Here is a 19,326-nt window from a genome sequence, read left to right as displayed (position 1 = left end):
TAGATATAGGGATTAACATAACTCAAAAACCACTGGACAAATTGACACAAAATGTTGACACCACACCCCTAACAGACCAACGAGTGACCATCACTCATGAACCGCTCCCATAAAACAGCAGAAAGGACTTAAAAACCCAAAAAATCTAAATGATGATACAGCGCATGCGCAAAAATGACAACTCCCAGCATCCCCTAGACCAGGCCCTTTAGGGGAGGAGGATGCTCCAAATGTACTGCTTCCAAGCTGCAAGCTTGCTTCTCCTTGGATTTCTTTGAGAGCATCCCAATCCATACATATTTCCTATTTCGTATTCCTGGACTGCAACTCCCCGTAATCCTCCAGATAAATAAGATATATAGATTAGATAGAGATAGATAGTAGGTAGACAGATAAATCAGTAGGACTGCTGGTAGTTACAGTTCAAAAATAGGTAGAGAAGGAAGAAAAGAGAGAAAGAAAAAGGGAGGGGAAGGAAGGAAAGAGGTAGAAAAGGAAGGAAGGAGAGGAGGAAAGGGGGGGGAGGAGAGAAAGAAAGAAAGACAGAAAGAGAGAAAGAGAGAAGATTGGCCACAGCAACGCGTGGTGGGTACAGCTAGTCTATATAAATAAAAATGTAATGTTCGTTTGTCTGATTAGCATAACTCAAAAACCACTGGGCAAATTGACAGCAAAGTTGGACACAATGCACCTATCAGGCCAACAAATGACCATCACTCATAAAAACACTGGAAAACGCAGCAGAAGAAACTTAAAAAGCCAATAAATAAATAAAAATGCAATGCATGCACATAACCACATATATACATATACACAAATATATATACACATATATACACACACAAAACACATATATATACAGACTGGGCCACAGCAACACATGACAGGGGATGGCGAGTAGTTTTACTATAGTTTTACTCTGGCATCAGTGGGACTGCTGCCCAGCTACTTCTCCCTCCTCCAATTCTGAGAAGGGCTATCTTACAAGTCTATGAGCAGGCTCTCTTTGTAACTCTTTCCCTTCCCTCCCTACTCCTTTCCCTCTAATACACAAGTCACCTTTCTTTCCCATTGACATCGCGGAGGGCCACTTCACCTAGTAACAGTCTTTGTGTCACAAACAGGCAAACATATGTATGCATGTGCATATATGTTTAGACTTTTTATAGGTGGATGAGATCCTTAGACCTCTTTAGTGCACTCCACTCAACTGAAAACTCTGGGATCTCTAGTAGAGGATGCTAAGAACCACACCAAACTATATACATATCCAAGGATTGCATCAGAAAATTATGCAAATGGTACCAAAGTGTCATGTGGATATATCTCCAGGTTCTGTTCCAAGAAGAACTACAAAGCAAGATGCCCTTCTTCTGACTTCTTCTGTATCTCTCTCTCTTTTCTTTCATTTCTCCAGGGAGAGCCAGGCCCAATGGGACCCCAAGGCAGACCAGGTCCTCCTGGACATCTTGTAAGTCAAAATCCTTCTTGTTGCCATTTCTTTTTGTTTTTTTACTGGACTGGTTTATAGCTGTGTGGCAAAGGCATCCGTAAAACTGTGGGTGCTGGCAATGTGAGCCACTTCTAAGGCCAGCTCCAACTTGGCATCCAAGAGCCGTGGTCTGTGGGTTTGTGTGAGTCACTGCATAAAACGCAACACAATTAGTTAACAGCTCTGTTTGAAATGGTCTCCCTCCTCTCCATCCCAACCCCATGCTTTGTAAAACTGTCATTATTTGAAAGTCAGCAGCACCGTCTGCCATTCAGCGTTGACACAAGCAAAAATGGCAAAACAAAACCAGTACCACCCACTCCGGTGGGACAATGGGGCTTTTGGAACACCTGCAAATGCAGGGTATAATCCATTTCAGTTGCAGATTCTGGCTTCAATTCAAGACCTTATTTCATTAAGTTCTATTGGAAAATGTTAGAAAATTATTGAGTTGCATTCTGTGTATTGGTTTCAATTGAATTTGTTCACCATAAACAGACTCTATATGGATTGGGCTAATTTTTATAGGCAATTTAAAATGCTTTCCTGCTTTAGAAGGAAGGAAAACTTCCTTTTTTTTTTGGAGGGCTTTAAGTTAGATGGTTATCCCTCCAGTGTGCTTTAATTGTTAATGTTTTCATGATTGTAATAGATGGCCTTTTGAGATCCCTTAAAACAGTGTTTCTCAACTTTCCTAATGTCGAGACCCCTTAATACAGTTCCTCATATTGTGGTGACCCCCAACCATAAAATATGTTTGTTGCTACTACATGCTCCTGTTATGAATTGTCATGTAAATATCTGATATGCAGGAGGTATTTTCATTCACTGGACCAAATTTGGCACAAATGTCCTATAAGCCCAAATTTAAATACTGGTGGAGTTGGGGGGGGGGTATTGATTTTGTCATTTGGGAGTGGTAGTTGCTGGGATTTATAGTTCACCCACATTCAAAGAGCATTCTCAACTCCACCAGTGATGGAATTGAACCAAACTTGGCACACAGAACTCCCATGACCAACAGAAAATACTGGAAGGGTTTGGTGGGCATTGGCCTTGAGTTTTGGAGTTGTAGTTCACCTACTTCCAGAGGGCACTGTGGACTCAAACTATGATGGATCTGGACCAAACTTGGCACAAATACTCAATATGCCCAAATGTGAACACTGATGGAGTTTGGGGAAAAAAGACCTTGACATTTGGGAGTTTTAGTTGCTGGGATTTATAGTTCACCCACAATCAAAGAGCATTCTGAACCCTGCCAACGATAGAATTGGGCCAAACTTCCCTCACAGAACCCCCGTGACCAACAGAAAATACTGTGTTTTCTGATGGTCCCGACCCCCAGGTTGAGAAACACTGCCTTAAAGGTAAAGGTAAAGGTTTCCCATGACATTAAGTGTAGTTGTGTCTAATTCTGGGGGGTGGTTCTCATCTCTATTTCTAAGCTGTAGAGATGGCATTGTCCATAGACACCTCCAAGTTCATGTGGCCAGCATGACTGCATGGAGCACCAGTACCTTCCCGCCAGAGCGATACCTATTGATCTATTCATACTTGTATGTTTTCGAACTGCTTGTTGGCAGAAGCTGGGGCTAACAGCAGAAGCTTACCCCACTCCCCAGGATTCGAACAGCCAACCTTTCAGTCAGCAAGTTCAGCAGCTCAGTAGTTTAACCCACTGTGCCAACAAGGGGCCCTTTGAGCTCCCTTACGACCATATAATATGGTCCTAAATCTGAATCTTTAGATGTTGGAAACGTGAGACCCACTTCAACCCAGACTTCATCAGCAGCATTAGTATTACACAGCCCAACAGTTCTTTTCTTGGTATCTATTCCTGGGGTTATTTAGGGCACTGATTTGGAAAATTGCATTGGATAGACCCAATCAGGCTTTGTTTCTTAGATATGGTCATCATGGTTTTCTATGGGCACGCAGATGGTAACTGGCAGATAGTATATGTTCTGTAATCTCAAAAATTAGAGCTGATAGGGTGCCATTTTTGGAATCAGCAGATCAAGTATACCCAGAAACAGGTCTAACATTTGAAGCACCAAAATATGTGTTGGTCATTGATTATTTATTTATACCCTTCTTTCCTCTCTTAAATGACACTCAAAGCAACTAACACAGATATTGGCCTTGTAGAACATCATTAAAAAAAAAGAGAGAGAGATGGGAGTTATAGTCAAGTGTACCCCTTGTGATGGGTGCATTTGACTATAATTTCCATCTTTTTTATTTTTTATTTTTATTAAGTTCTACACAGCCAATCTCTGTGTTAGTTGCTCTGAGTCTCATTTAAGAAATTCAAAGTGTGGGTCTCACCAAAACCTGCAATTTGGCAGTGATATGAAATACCAAATTGCAGGTTTTGGTGAGACCCATACATTTCTCCTCGTTGTAACTTATGGCAAAATATCTGGGATATGAATTGAAGTGATGCATGTATACTGTCAAATTAATGGAGTTCGACACCACTTTGGATGCCACTTTGGATGAATACTGTATAGGGAAATCCATTTAGTTGTGTACTCTTTCTTTCTTTTTTGCCCCATTCCTGCAAGCATTTTTTGAAAATCCATAATGAGCACTACCAATGGAAAGGATGAGGCATCTGACCTGTGGAAAATATGCTGGGAGAATGAGGTTTGATTTGTAGCATCGACAGCAGAAACAGGTCGATGTGAGAGAGCTTGCATTCCCCTCTTCCAAATGCCTCCTTTTGAATTAAAAACAAAGCGACCCACCTCCCTTCGATGGCCTTCTGTTGTTATTTGGATAAGGAATAGGACTGCCCTTGACTTTGCAAAACAGCCCTTAAAAGATACCTTGTAGGACTTCTCTTTCACAGTTTTGGAATTTTAATGACCAACTCTAGATTCTTCTGCTTTACCATTGATTTTGGATAACTTTTTTACAATTTGGATTTGGAGCAGGTCAGAGGGGTTCCGGATTAGGCTTATGCATTTGGGGTGAATTGTGATTCATTTCTGCTTGCCAGATACTGGAAGCCCTACATATCTGTTTTCAGGCACTTCCCGAAAAAAGGTACCTTTCCCAAAGGGTGTTTTCAGCTGAAAAATCTACTTTCGGTCCATTGGCAGCAATGGGGGGGGGGGGGACAATTCCCCTCCCCTTCCCATCATTTTAGTCAATGGCATCATTTGCTCTTGTATCCTCCATTAAGACCTAGATTAAAAGCAGCAGAGTTACTTAAGATACCACTTTTCCTGTGATACTTCCCTCTCAGTCTGCAGAGAAAACCTGGGTTTCAATAAACGGTTAAAGATATGCAGGAAGGGCTCACAAAAGAAGAAGGGGAGTCATGATTGGCTCCTGCTTGCTTTTGTATAGAGCAGGATTTTGTGTTGGGAGTCCCGTTACGAGCTCCCGAAGGTGCCGCAGGTACCGAAGGAAATGGTATTCACGCACAACCCTATTCCTGATGTGTCTTGTAAGCCCTGGATGAACCAAAAGGCAAAGAAAACCTGCTCCCGAAACGGAATAAAACTTATGAATGAACTTTTTTTTATTGTTTCAGAAGTGACTTGAGAAACTGCAAGTCGCTTCTGGTGTGAGAGAAGAGAGAGTTGGCCGTCTGCAGAGACGTTGCCCGGATGTGTTACCATCCTGTGGGAGGCATCTCTCATGTCCCCACATGAGAGACGCCTCCCACAGGATGGTAACACATCACCTGGACCTGACAGATGGGAGCTCACCCCGTCTTGCGGATTTGAATCGCCGACCTTCAGGTCAGCAGTTAAGCTGGCAAAAGGGTTTTGCATCATTGCACCACCAATGCTCCTCATCCTAGATCTGTGTCCTAATCCCCATTTTCAACAGGCCATGTTTCTTTTCAGGGTCCACCTGGAAGCCCCGGTCAACCTGGCCCAGCTGGTCTTGCTGGAGTGGTGAGTATCTCAGCAAACCCAGTTGGTTTCCTTTTTGTATCTATGGAGTGGAAAGGCCTCCTGACCCCACTTGGTAAAACAGCCACGTTGCAAAATGCCTGCCTTACAGATCTATGGGTGCTGCTTTTATGTGCCTTTAAGTCATGTCTGGCAGTTTGCCTTGTTTTGTCTCAAAATGCACTGGGAATTTCAAAAGCAGCGTTGAGAGAATACATTGCTGCACCTGCTGTGTGTTTTGCCATCCAGCTTTACAGCTGTTGTATTGATCCTTTTGACAACACGTCTGTCCCTCTTCTACCCAAGCAGGGAAAGCAATAGGAATACATTGTCTGTTGGACATATGGCCTCCAGCTTGAAAGGCAGTCATAGTTGGTGGTTCTGCAAATCAGTTTTGGATCTTAGGCCCCATCTACACTGCTATATAATCCAGTTCTTGAATCCAGATTATCTGCTTTGAACTAGATCAGGGGTCCTCAAACTAAGGCCTGGGGCCGGATGCGGCCCTCCAAGGTCATTTACCCGGCCCTCGCTCAGGGTCAACCTAAGTCTGAAATGACTTGAAAGCACACAACAATCCTATCTCATCAGCCAAAAGTAGGCCCACACTCCCCATTGAAATACTAATACTTTTATATTTGTTGAAATGGTTCTTCATTTTAATTATTGTATTGTTTTTAAGTGTTTTTGCACTACAAATAAGATATGTGCAGTGTGCATAGGAATTCATTCATTGTTTTTCAAATTATAATCCGGCCCTCCAAGAGTTTGAGGGACTGTGACCTGGCCCTCTGTTTAAAAAGTTTATGGACTAGATTATATAGCAGTTTAGACTTATATGATCCAGTTCAAAGCAGATAATCTGGATTCAGAAACTGGATTATATGGCACTGTAGATCCAGTCTTGGAAGGAGTTATCCAGGTTGCTGAACCCACTCCTTTCAATACATTCAGTACTTTAGGCAGCTTATTTAAAGCAAATCTGGAGTGGATTCACTAACATGGACCAACCCAAGGAATTCCCAACTTAAATTTAAACCTCCTAATCTCCAAATGTTGAAATGGACAGATAAGAAAAGAATGGAAAAGAGATGCATGAGACACGAGTCTTGACTGTGTGAACAAACACTCTCCTATCACCCATTGATACCTAATATATTTGTATAAGGAGTTAGGCCAGAGTCTGGAAATGATTGATGGTCTTCAGAAGTTCCTGAGATGTTTTCCTCTTCTCTTTTCCAGGGGCTGAAAGGAGAAAGAGGTTCCACTGGAGAAAGAGGCCTTGCTGGGATCCCAGGCCAACCAGGACCACCTGGTCACCCAGGACCACCGGTGAATGAAACATGCTTAGATAGAAATCCCTTGGATCTCTCTAGGAACATATGTCTAGCAAAGTCTTTTGGGTTACAATAGATAAGAGACCTAGATCCTATTGGCTAGTCCCAGCTAGAGTAAACCAATCAAATCAACTGTTGATTGGTGGGTTGACATATGGGTGGAAACTCCATTGATCCAATGGGCCTACTTTGGTAGATCCCACCAGCAAGGTCTTTTTTTGTTCAGCAACTGACTTCTTGTTTTATTTATTTATTTACTATATTTATACCCCACCCTTCTCACCCCAAAGGGGACTCAGGGCGGCTTACAAACTACAGCAAAAATTCAATGCTGCATCGTGCACATAACAATGAACATCTATATATATATAAATGCATAATGAGTGCCTTAAAAACAAAAGAACCAATGAACGAAATCACACCAAATTTGACAACAAAATGTCTCACAGCACAAGGAGTGACCATCACTCAAAAAATTATGATTTTGTCATTTGGGAGTTGTAGTTGCTGGGATTTATAGTTCGCCTACAATCAAAGAGCATTCTGAACTCCATCAACGATGGAATTGAACCAAACTTGGCACACAGAACTCCCATGACCAACAGAAAATATTGGAAGGGTTTGGTGGGCATTGACCTTAAGCTTGGGAGTTGTAGTTCACCTACATCCAGAGAGAACAGTGGACTCAAACAATGATGGATCTGGACCAAACTTGGCACAAACACTCAATACACAGAAATATGAACACAGATGTAGTTTGGGGAAAATAGACCTTGACATTTGTGAGTTGTAGTTACTGGGATTCGTAGTTCATCTACAATCAGAGCATTCTGAACCCCACCAGTGACAGAATTGGGGCAAACTTCCCACACAGAACTCCCATGACTATCAGAAAATACTTAAGGCCATCCAGTCCAACTCCCTTCACCAGGGCAAGAAAATGTAATCAAAGCCCTCCTGACAAATAGCCATCCAGCCATAGATATAGATAGATATGATTCACACAGAGAGAGATATAGTATCATAGATGTGAAAGGGACCCCTAAAGAAGGACAATTATATGTTGCATGTTCCCGATTAGGAAAACCAAACAATCTCCACATCAACACTAACAATGAAACAGCAAGAAATACTGTTTACCCACGAACATAAAGAAATTACATATATTAGAAACCAACACTTTCTCATTACTTTATATTGCAGATCACCAGACTGAGCCAAAGCAACGCGTGGCAGGGGGGGCAGCTAGTACCATATAAAATTATAAAACAATTAAAACAATAATACAAATTAAAAGCCTACAAGTCCTGCGTCACGATTTCCAAACTTCATGGTTTTCCCATAGTTGTTATACAGAATCCTAGGTTAGAATGATATAGTAACTAAATATTTGTTAGTAGCCAGATACAAAATGGTTCTGCTGGACTTCTAAACATTTTTGCTGCTCATTGAGTATTTTTAAATTCTTTTAAATGGTGTTTGATGACTATAATTGATCATATATATAGTAATATCCATAGCACATATATAATACTTGTATATGCCAGATAGATAGTAGAATATAATTTGTTTCTTTAATGTGTCTAATTAAGTGTTCTTTTAATAGGAGTTGTTAAAAGCCAGTTTGCATCTTGACCCAGGGAGACAATAGGCTATATATCTATCAATCCAATTTATAAAGTAGGAATAACTATCTCTTTCTTTCCTTTCCTTTCCGGTTCCCCAGGGTGAGCCAGGCTCAGATGGACAAGTGGGCAAAGAGGTATGGTGATTAATATCTTAATCAAATCCTCACATCTACTCTCTGCTGAGCACCTAAAGTGAAGATATCTCTTTCTATCGACCCAACTGTTCAGACTTCCCAATCCAACTGGCATGTATTGTCCATACTTGGAGGAGTGGGGAAGAAATCCCCCTTTGCAGCTCTAGTTCATATGGATTCCCAAGTTGCAAACACTCATATACACCTGTCGAAGGCTTTCATGGCTGGAATCACTAGGTTCTTGTGGGTTTTTTCGGGCTATAGGGCCATGTTCTAGAGGCATTTCTCCTGACGTTTCACCTGCATCTATGGCAAGCATCCTCAGAGGTAGTGAGGTCTGTTGGAATTAGGACAATGGGTTTATATATCTGTGGAATGGCTGGGGTGGGGCACAGGGATCGTCTAAATAGGGACCACCAAACGCAGTACCCAAACACAAATCAAGGAACATGAAAGGCACTGCAGATTACTTCAACCAGAGAAGTCAGCCATAGCAGAGCACCTGATGAACCAGCCTGGACACAGCATATTATTTGAGAACACAGAAATGCTGGACAACACCAACAACCACCATGTCAGACTACACAGAGAAGCCATTGAAATCCACAAGCATGTGGACAATTTCAACAGAAAGGAAGAGACCATGAAAATGAACAAAATCTGGCTATCAGTATTAAAAAACACTAAAATTACAACAGCAAAACAGCAGAGAGGAAACAACCAGGCATATCTTAACACCTCTCAACAAAAGATTCCCCAGGCTCAGGCAGGCCTTCAAATGCTAATGAAGGTGGTCAGTTGAAACATTCACACCTAGCTCCAGCAGAGAAGAGCTCTTTGCCCCACCCCAGCCATTCCACAGATATATAAACCCATTGTCCTAATTCCAACAGACCTCACTACTTCTGAGGATGCTTGCCATAGATGCAGGCGAAACATCAGGATAAATGCCTCTAGAACATGGCCCTATAGCCTGAAAAAACCCACAAGAACCTACTCATATACACCCCTGATATCAAGTTTCCTGGACTTGAGAATTCTCCCAAAAGTTCTTCTACTGGATTCCAATATATCCCCTATACAAACACATACCCCTACATGCAAGGAAAGAATTTTGATGTCCTCAAATGGCCTCATTGTGGATCTTCAAGTCTTTTCTAACTTTTACAGAGAAGATATTACAGGATTCCCTGATAAGATTCATTCAGAGGCAGTTCACCCTGGACTTCCTCTGGGTTTGAGAGAGAGGGTGACCTGCCCAAGGTGATGACCAGTGGGTTCCATGGAAGAGTGAGGATTTGAATCCTGGTCTCCAGAGCCAGAGTGCAGCTTTCCAACTACTAAACCAGGCTCGCTTCCTCCCAAATGACAGGACTTTCCTTTATAATGCTTCATCCCACTCCTGCTTGCCAATGTGAATTGCTGTGAAAACATGGATCTTATCTAATTTCAGAAGCTCAATAGGGTTGACCATGTTAGCATTTACATGGGATACTACAAGCAAGGGATACTAATGACCTCTAGGCAGGGTTAACAACACTTTGAGATGTTTTGCTGTCCACCAGAGCTGACAATGAGATAGGTGGACCACAGATCTGGTTAGGTTATTTCCCAGTGTTACCATGAGGTTTAATTTATGACCTAGAAATGACAAGTATTAACCCTACAGTAGCAAGTTCTCACCAGCAACAAAGCATGTTGTGTATGTGAACCTATCTCCATGGTCATTCTTTCTTCTCTGCCATTTCTCTTAGGGCTCACCAGGAAAGCCAGGCCCTATCGGACCAACTGGGCCAAAGGCAAGTGGAACCTAGTACTGTTGGAAATGTTAGATTCTATACCAAAGGAATCTTCATCATCCTCATACATTTATTACTTGATTTTTCTTGTGGCTTGAGGAGAATAAGCATCCTAAGCTTGATTTCTTTTTCTTTCAGGGAGAACATGGATCAGCAGGGGAGAGAGGGCACGCTGGAGAAAGAGGCAGACCTGGGATGCCAGGAGGGCCTGGGAAGAGTGGGGAAATGGGCCCCATTGGACCACGGGGTCCTGCTGGAGAGAGAGGTCAACCTGGCCCTCCTGGACCCTCAGGGAGCCCTGGGAACCCAGGATTGCCTGGGTCAATGGTAAGAGATAGAAAATTTGCACCAGATATTTAAAGGACTGGAGGGGAATATGAGGGGAATTCTTGCGTAAGAGGAACAGTGAATCTACACCAAATATGAGACATTGTGGAGCTATCCAAGGTCCTGAATGCAATTGGGTAATGAGAATATCTTTGTGTAATATCAAAGCTTTAGTGGAGCTATTCAATGTCCTGAACCATAGGAGTAAACTAGGTTCAGAACCTTGGACAGCTCCTAGGAAAGATTCACTAATCCATTGTTATTGAAACTCTCAGGATTAGATAATATCAAGCTTTAGTGGAGCTATCCAATATCCTGAACCATAGCAGTGAACTACGTTCAGAACCTTGGACAGCTCTTCAGAGAGATTCAGTAATCCATTGACATGGAAACTCTCAAGTTGAGCAATGAGTTGTGGTCAGGACTTAACTGTACTTCATTTCTTCTTTCTCCATTCCTTGCTAGGGAGACGTTGTCAATTATGATGAAATCCGGAGGTTCATCAGGCAAGAGCTGAACAAAATGTTTGATGGTTGGTAACAAAATTTGGATCATGGAAAGGGAGGTTGGGGACTTAGACAGGTCTTGAGAAGATGACATCCTTGTTGGGAAGGGTGAAGGGTTCACATGGAAAAGCCATTGCACAGACTTGCTACCACTACTCCAAGATGGTGGTTAAAATTTGCATTGAGGAGATGGAGCATAACCTCTGCTGGAGGTCATGCTGGATAAGCTAGAGATTCCTAGAGATAACACTTCTCTAGGAATCTCTAGATCCTCTGGTGCAACACTGTGGTCTACCTCTGCTGGAAGTCATGCTGAATTCCCTAAATATTGCTATATATAGGTCTTTCATTGCAACTCTACAAGCAGCTTTCACTGGAAGTCATCCTAGATGATCTAGATATTCCTAAAGATAACATCTCTCTAGAAATCTGTAGGCCCTCCATTGCAACTTTGTGATCAACTTCCACTAAAAGTCCTGCTGGATGTCCCAGAGATAATGCATTTCTAGGAATCTCTAAGTTCTCCATTCCAACTCTGGTCAGCTTCCACTGGAAGCCATGCTGAAAAAACTAAAGATTCCTAGATATGATATCACTCTAGGAATCTCTAGGTCCTCCAGGGCAACTCTGTGGTCAACTTCTGCTGGAAGCCATGCTGGATCACCTGAATATTCCTAAACAGAACACCTCTCTAGGAATATCTAGTTCCTTCAGAGCTACCCTACAGTCAACTTTCACCATGCTAAATAAACTAGATTCCTAAGCATAGCATCTCTCTAGAAATGTCTGGGTCCTCCATAGCAACTTTACAGTCAACTTTCACTGGATGTCATTCTGAATAAACTAGAGATTTCTAGATATAACCACACTGTATTGCAACTGTATGATCAACTTTCATGAGAAGTCATGCTGAATAAAATAGAGATTCCTAAGCATAGCATCTCTCTAAGAATCTCTATTTCCTCCAATGGAATTTGATGGTCAGTTTCCAGCAGAAGAACCTAGAGATGCCTAGAGTCCAGTCATGTCCGACTCGAGGGGTTGGTGCTCATCTCCATTTCTAAGCTGAAGGTCCGGTGTTGTCTGTAGATGCCTCCATGGTCATGTGGCTAACATGACTGCATGGAACACCGTTACCTTCCCACCAGAGCGGTACCTACTGATCTACTCACATTTGCATGTTTTTGAACTGATAGGTTGGCAGAAGCTGGGGCTGACAGTGGGAGCTCACCCCACTCCCCAGATTTGAACCTCCGACATTTTAGTCAGCCAGTTCAGCAGCTCAGCGGTTTAACTCACTGTGCCACTAGATCTAGAGATGCCTAGAAAAGTGTTATTTCAGGCTTTAATTTTTTTTCATTTTTCCCCATTTCCATGGGGATCTTGCGCCCCGAACCGTACTAAATGTGGGGGGCTGACTGTATTGTTAAATAGTCTTCCACTCACTAATGCCTCAATTATTTCACCCAAAACTGGATAAGTTTCAGAGGGATCTAAAATGCCTGACTCTCCCCACATATGCGCACATGCACAACCTACAAAAATATAATATGTTCAAAATTTAGACCCCCATTTCAGGGTTTAGGGCCAGAGTGTTAATCCATGATGGCTCCATTCTCTCCAAAATAGCTCCCATTGACACTGTGGATGTGCTTTTAAGAGCCGAAAGTGTTCTCTGTCTGTATGTTATATTTCATGGCGCACATTTCAGAGCAAAAACGCACTCTGTTGTCCTCCTCGCCGTGCGCCAAGCAGGGATTGATTTATCTATTTTTTCCAGTGGATTTATAAAGCACCCTTCAGTGCGAGACTCCTAGACCAGTGTACCATTTAAAATAATAAAAACAGAAATGATAAAATTGAATAAAAGGGTAATACAAAATCTCCGGAGCAGCAGCTATAAAAATCAGCAGTCAGTATAATCTTGCAGACACCATAAATACATGACTAAGACCAGCTATAAAACATTCAAGAATCCTTGGGAAACATTTTTTAAAAAGATCTTTGTCTGGCACAAGAATGCGGAAAATATATTTTGCTGTTGCTTTGCTGCTCCCAGAAAAGCAAAACATATCGGTGGCTACATCTACACTGCAGACTTAATGCAGTTTTGGCACCATTTAAACTGTCATGACTCATGGCTATAGAACCATATGAATTATAATTTTGCAAGGTCTTGAGACGTCTCTGCCAAAGAGTGCTTGCTGATGCCTCACCAAACTATAACTCCCAGGATTCCATAGCATTGAATCATGGCAATTAAAATGGTGTCAAACAGCATAATTCTGCAGTGTAAATACAACCTGTGCTAATGGGTTTTTTGTGGGCATTTTCAATGCGTTTTCAATGAATTTCTCCTGGGAGGATGTCACATGTATGAAATGGGAAAGTCACAGAATCATAGAATTATAGAGTTGGAAGAGACCTCGTGGGCCATCCAGTCCAACCCCATTCTTTCAAAAAGCAGGAAAATCATATTCAAAGCTCCCCCCACAGATGGCCATCCAGCCTCTGCTTAAAAGCCTCCAATGAAGACGCCTCCACCACAGTCTGGGGCAGAGAGTTCCACTACTGAACAGCTCTCACAGTCAGGAAATTCTTCCTCATGTTCAGGTAGAATCTCCTTTCCTGTAGCTTGAAGCCATTATTCCACGTCCTAGTCTCCAGGGCAGCAGAAAACAAGCTTGCTCCCTCCTCCCTACGACTTCCCCTCACATATTTATGCATGGCCCTTATAATGTCTCTTCTCAATCTTCTCTTCTTCAGGCTACACATGCCTAGCTCTTTAAGCCACTCCTCATAGGGTTTGTTCTACAGACCCTTGATTATTTTAGTTACCCTCCTCTGGACACATTCTAGCTTGTCCACATAATTGTTACTACTCATCTGTTTAAAACAAGTTACTAGGTGTAAGAGTTCCTGGATGCATCTACATTGTAGAATTAATGCAGTTTGACACCACTTTAACTTCCATTGCTCAGTCCTATGGAATCCCGGGAGCTGTTCTTTTACAAGGTCTTTAGCCTTCTCTGTCAAATAGAGCTGGTGCCTCACTGAACTACAGCTCCCATGATTCCATAGTATTGTACCATGTCAGTTAAAGTGGTGTCAATGCATTAATTCTGCATTGCGACTGCATGATCTGTTGTAGATGGGCAGTGGTTCCTCCTACTGTTGACAACCGCTCCCTTTGTCTATCCCTGCAGAACGAATGGCATATTACACTTCCCGAATGCACCTCCCGGTAGAAGTGGCTGCCCAACCGGGAAGACCTGGACCCCCTGGTAAAGATGGCATTCCTGGGCGTCCGGGACCTCCTGGATCCCCAGGAATACCAGGACAAATTGGGAGAGAGGGACGGCAAGGTGTCCCCGGAATGAGAGGTAAGAACAGTCAGAAGGTCTTACACCCAAGTGGCAAGAAATGAGCTATCTGGGTCATGGGATATTATCTTTGCTGTGAGGGTCAGAGGGAGGGAGTCTTCCTCCAAGACCCATAGTACCTCAATACTGCCCTTCGATGACTTTCATTGTTACCTTAAGGTCAGCCTTGGCCAATGGCAACCCTATGAATTAGAGACTTCCAAGACACCTATTCTAAAAGTGTCAAAGATGGCTTCTGAAATGCTTTGCTTCACTGTCTGTCTCTTGGTTCAGGTGAGCCAGGAACCAAAGGAGAAAAGGGAGACAAAGGGATTGGAATCATGGGCGAAACTGGACTTCCAGGTCCTCCAGGTAAAGTCTACTTCCCTCTCCTTACAGAAACCCCAATGCAATAATCTATGAAAGGAGAATATTACATCTCTTGCATTAGAGCTTTAGATTGCCATTTCTCTAGTTATGGATTCCTGGGCTACAGCAGGTTGGTTAGATTGCCCTTGGAGAGTCTTTTCTACAGATAGCTCATAAATTTTATGAATGGAAGAGACTCCAAGGGCCATCAAGTCCAACGCCATTTTGCTAGGTAGAAAGACACAATCCAAACACTCCCAGCGGTTGCTCCAAGGCAACCTATTCCACTGTCAAACAGCTCTAAGGGTCACGAAGGTCTTCCGAATGTTTACATGGATTGTCTTATGGGCCCATTACACTTCTTCAGCAGAAGTACGCTGGGCCCATAACCTGTTATAATGCATGCAGCGATTTGAGGTCTTGTTTCAAAGGGCAAACACTACTAATATTTTTGTATTTTTCCTTTATCTGAACTCTTACATATCTACATTTCACACACATACACACTATCAATAAAATTACCGTATATTCCGGCATATAAGACGACTGGACATATAAGACGACCCCCAACTTTTCCAGTTAAAATATAGAGTTAAGACGACTCCCATGCATAAGACTACACCTGCGTATAAGACGACCCCTGACTTTTGAAAAGATTGTCTTAGGTTAAAAAGTAGTCTTATACGCCAGAATATACTGTACTATACTAGCCAAAGACCAGATACAGAACATTCAGTGTCTGAGCTGGGTATTAATACACTGTTTTGGATAATAAGTAAGCAAGTTACTTAGTACTATGTTGCAGAAATACAAACATATCTTCCCTGTTTCCTTCAGATTTGGACACAATGGTCTAGATGCTAAATCAACAGCCACTGTCACAAAATAAAACCCTCCATGTTTCGAGATTGTACTTTTGCATGGTTGTGTTTGGCCCTTGAAGGCAAAAGGGCCAAAGCCACTACAACTTGCAGTGGATTTATGTCACTCTGATTCTGATTTTTTTCTTATATTTGATACCAGCATAATTAGTTCTAAAGTAGAATCTGCTTTGTACTGGATTATATGAGGTTGGATCTATACCACCATATAATCAAAGCAGATAATCCATATTATCTGCTTTGAACTGGACTATATGAGTCTATGCTGCTATATAATCCAGTTCAAAGGAAATAATCTGGATTTTATATGGCAGTAGATGGTGCCTGAGTCTACACTGCCATGTAATCCAGTTCAAAGCAGATAATCTGGATGCAGGAGCTGGAAGATATGACAGTGTAGATGGGGCCCCAGGCTGGATCTACACGACCATGTTATCAAAGCAGATAATACAGATTATCTGCTTTGAACTGGATTATATGAGTCTACACTGCCATATAATTTAGTTCAAAGTAATAATCTGGATCTATTGGATCTACAACCCCTGTGATGACTAAACTCTGGTATTCCAGGTCTTTTGGACTACAGTTTCCAGAAGCCTTGGTTCAGGTATCTTGAGAGCTAAAATCCAAAACTTAGAAGACCAGAATTTGAGAATCACTACCATTATTACTGTGAACTGTCGAGCATTCTTCACTTTCAGTGCAAAGCATAAGTGCATTTCCAACAGTTTCTTCATAAGGAAACGCGCCTAGCCTACTATTTAAGGGCCTGGAGAGTCCAAAGACACCCATGTCTTCCTTCCTCTCTTCTCCACAGGGATCCCAGGACCACCAGGCTATGGGAAAGTGGGTCTTCCAGGGCCGATGGGACAGCAAGGGATCCCAGGTATACCAGGGCCACCGGGTCAGGCAGGATCCCCTGGAAAAGCTGGTCACTGCAACCCTTCGGATTGTTTTGGCATGATGCCCTTGGAGCAGCCGATGTACCAACCCAAGAACATGAAGGGGCCTTTAGGCTGAAGACCCATTTACTCCCAGAAAGGAAGAAAATGAAAGAACTCCATTGGGAACAACCCAAAAGAAACCATCTGGTCATCACAACTAGCCATGAATGATTATTATTATTTTTCATTGCTGTTAATATTTTGACTATATATATATTTTTCCTCCTGATGTCATTTTTTTTTAAAAAAGAAATAACACAACAGCACAAGGGCCTGTGTATGTATATGTGTGTTTATGTGTGAGAGAGAGTGAAAGAAAGAGATTAAACCAAGTTTGGTATTGTCCTCTGTGGTTACCCAAATATGTTTTGAGTGCATTTGCAAAGGGCTAACACAGTTATCTGATGTCTGTCCCATCCATTATCAGTCTCCCAACCATATGGGCACAACCATATGGGTGGATCTACACTACGAGTGATAGCCTATGATGATGATGATGCCATCTACACTGTTGAATCAATTCAGCTTGACCCCACTTTAACTGCCATGGCTCATTGCTATGTAATCTTAGGAGTTGTAGTTTTAGAAGACCACACTGCCAAAGAGTGCTGGTGCCTCACCAAACGATAGTTCCCATGATTCCATTGCATCGAGCCAAGTCAGCTAAAGTGATGTCAAACTGCATTAATTCTACAATGTAGATCAGTGTTTCTCAACCTTTCATATGCCACAACCCCTTAATACAGTTCCTCATATTGTGGTGACCCTCAAGCATAAAATTATTTTTGTTGCTACTTCATAACTGTAATTTTGCTACTGTTATGAATTGTGATGTAAAATATCTGACATGCAGAACATATTTTGATTCACTGAACTAAATTTGGCACGAGTATCCGATACACCAAAATTTGAATACTGGTGAGGGTGGGTGGGGGGATTGATTTCGTCATTTGGGAGTTGTAGTTGCTGGGATTTATAGGTCACCTACAAACAAAGAACATTATGAACTTCACCAACGACGCAATTGAACCAAACTTGGCACACAGAACTCCCAATACCAACAGAAAATACTGGAAGAGTTTGGTGGGCATTGACCTTGAGTTTTGGAGTTGTAGTTCACCTACATCTAGAGAGACTCAAACAATGATAGATCTGGACCAAACTTGGCAGGAATACTTAATATGCCCAAATGTGAACACTGGTGGAATTTGGGGAAAATAGACCTTGATATTTAGGAGTTGTAGTTGCTGGGATTTATAGTTCACCTGCAATCAAAGAGCATTCTGAACTCTACCAATGACAGACACATTGGTACAAGCCTCCCTCCAGCCTCACACGCTCCCCCTCACTGACACATGTACACCACGCTGCCATGTGCCGAGTATGCCTGCTCTCCCCTCTCCCCGTGGAGTCTCAGAAACTGCCCTCCCCTTGGCTGAGAGGCCAGCGGAGAGGCCAGCCAATCACAGCAGAAGAGAGCTTTTGGTGGGAGGATTTGTCTTCTGTTTCCAAAAAGGTCTTCAGCCTTCTCTGCCAAAGGGGTTCCTAACACCATCAGAAATATGTTTTCTGTTGGTTTTTGGCAACCCCTCTGAAACCCCCTCGCAACCCTCCCCTGCGGTCCCGACCCCCAGTTTGAGAAACCTGATGTAGATGTACCTTATGATTCAAGAATATGCTTGGGCAGCTCCAAATTGGACCTTTGGATGGGTTTCAAGTTGGATAACGCCCTAATGATTCCTTCTCTTTGTCACCTAGAAACACTCAGGAATCCAATTTGGTCTTCCACATTAAAGCAGTATTATTTCACTCTAACTGCCAAATTTACATCCTATCAAATTGTAGGAATTGTAGTCTAGTAAGAACATTGAGGTCCAGTTGCGAGTTTTTTATGCTCCTCCCTGAACCACCAATCTTCAGATTCAATCAAACAGAACCCTGGCTGCCAAAGTTGAATAATACTGTTATAATTCTGTAATGTAGATGGGTCCTTTTGAATAATATGCTATAGATAAAGGTAGTCCCCTGACATTAAGTCCAGTCATGTCTGACTCTGGGGTGTGGTGCTCATCTCCATTTCTAAGCCGAAGAGCCGGCGTTGCCCGTAGACACCTCCAAGGTCATGTGGCCGGCATGACTGCATGGAGCGCCGTTACCTTCCCGCTGGAGCGGTACCTATTGATCTACTTACATTTGCATGTTTTCGAACTGCTAGGTTGGCAGAAGCTAGGGCTGACAGCGGAAGCTCACGCCGCTCCCCGGAATCGAACCTGCAACCTTTCGATCAACGAGCTCAGCAGCTCAGTGCTTTAACCCACTGCGCCACCGGGGGCAAATTTATGCTATAAATTTGTCAAATAACATTGGCTGCCATACAAATACTATCAGCACATGGGGGGGGGTTGTTTTGTTTTGTTTTTGTCGTGTCAGGAGCGACTTGAGAAACTGCAAGTCGCTTCTGGTGTGAGAGAATTGGCCGTCTGCAAGGATGTTGCCCAGGGGATGCCTGGATGATTTGATGTTTTTATCATCCTTGTGGGAGGCTTCCCTCATGTCCCCGCATGAGGAGCTGGAGCTGATAGAGGGAGCTCATCCGCCTCTCCCCGGATTTGAACCTGCGATCTGTTGGTCTT

At 42.6% G+C, this 19,326-nt stretch overlaps 1 protein-coding gene across 5 annotated transcripts in view; it reads left to right on the top strand.

The window, feature by feature from the left end:
- Positions 1-17,038, top strand: part of COL16A1 (collagen type XVI alpha 1 chain) — a 215,668-nt gene extending 198,630 nt beyond the window's left edge. For all 5 annotated transcript variants that reach the window (XM_067460593.1, XM_060785720.2, XM_067460594.1 and 2 more), the window contains 10 exons: positions 1,418-1,471; positions 5,359-5,409; positions 6,649-6,738; positions 8,470-8,505; positions 10,260-10,304; positions 10,443-10,631; positions 11,097-11,163; positions 14,344-14,520; positions 14,794-14,871; positions 16,567-17,038. In XM_067460593.1, the coding sequence (XP_067316694.1) occupies positions 1,418-1,471; positions 5,359-5,409; positions 6,649-6,738; positions 8,470-8,505; positions 10,260-10,304; positions 10,443-10,631; positions 11,097-11,163; positions 14,344-14,520; positions 14,794-14,871; positions 16,567-16,769 (990 nt within the window). In that variant the 3' untranslated portion in view covers positions 16,770-17,038. The remainder of the gene's footprint in view (positions 1-1,417; positions 1,472-5,358; positions 5,410-6,648; positions 6,739-8,469; positions 8,506-10,259; positions 10,305-10,442; positions 10,632-11,096; positions 11,164-14,343; positions 14,521-14,793; positions 14,872-16,566) is intronic.
- Positions 17,039-19,326: the final 2,288 nt, after the last annotated feature.

The sequence above is a fragment of the Anolis sagrei genome, chromosome X (genome assembly GCF_037176765.1).
Source record: "Anolis sagrei isolate rAnoSag1 chromosome X, rAnoSag1.mat, whole genome shotgun sequence".
NCBI classification, from domain to species: Eukaryota; Metazoa; Chordata; class Lepidosauria; order Squamata; family Dactyloidae; genus Anolis; species Anolis sagrei.
This window is presented reverse-complemented; position numbering and strand designations above follow the sequence as displayed.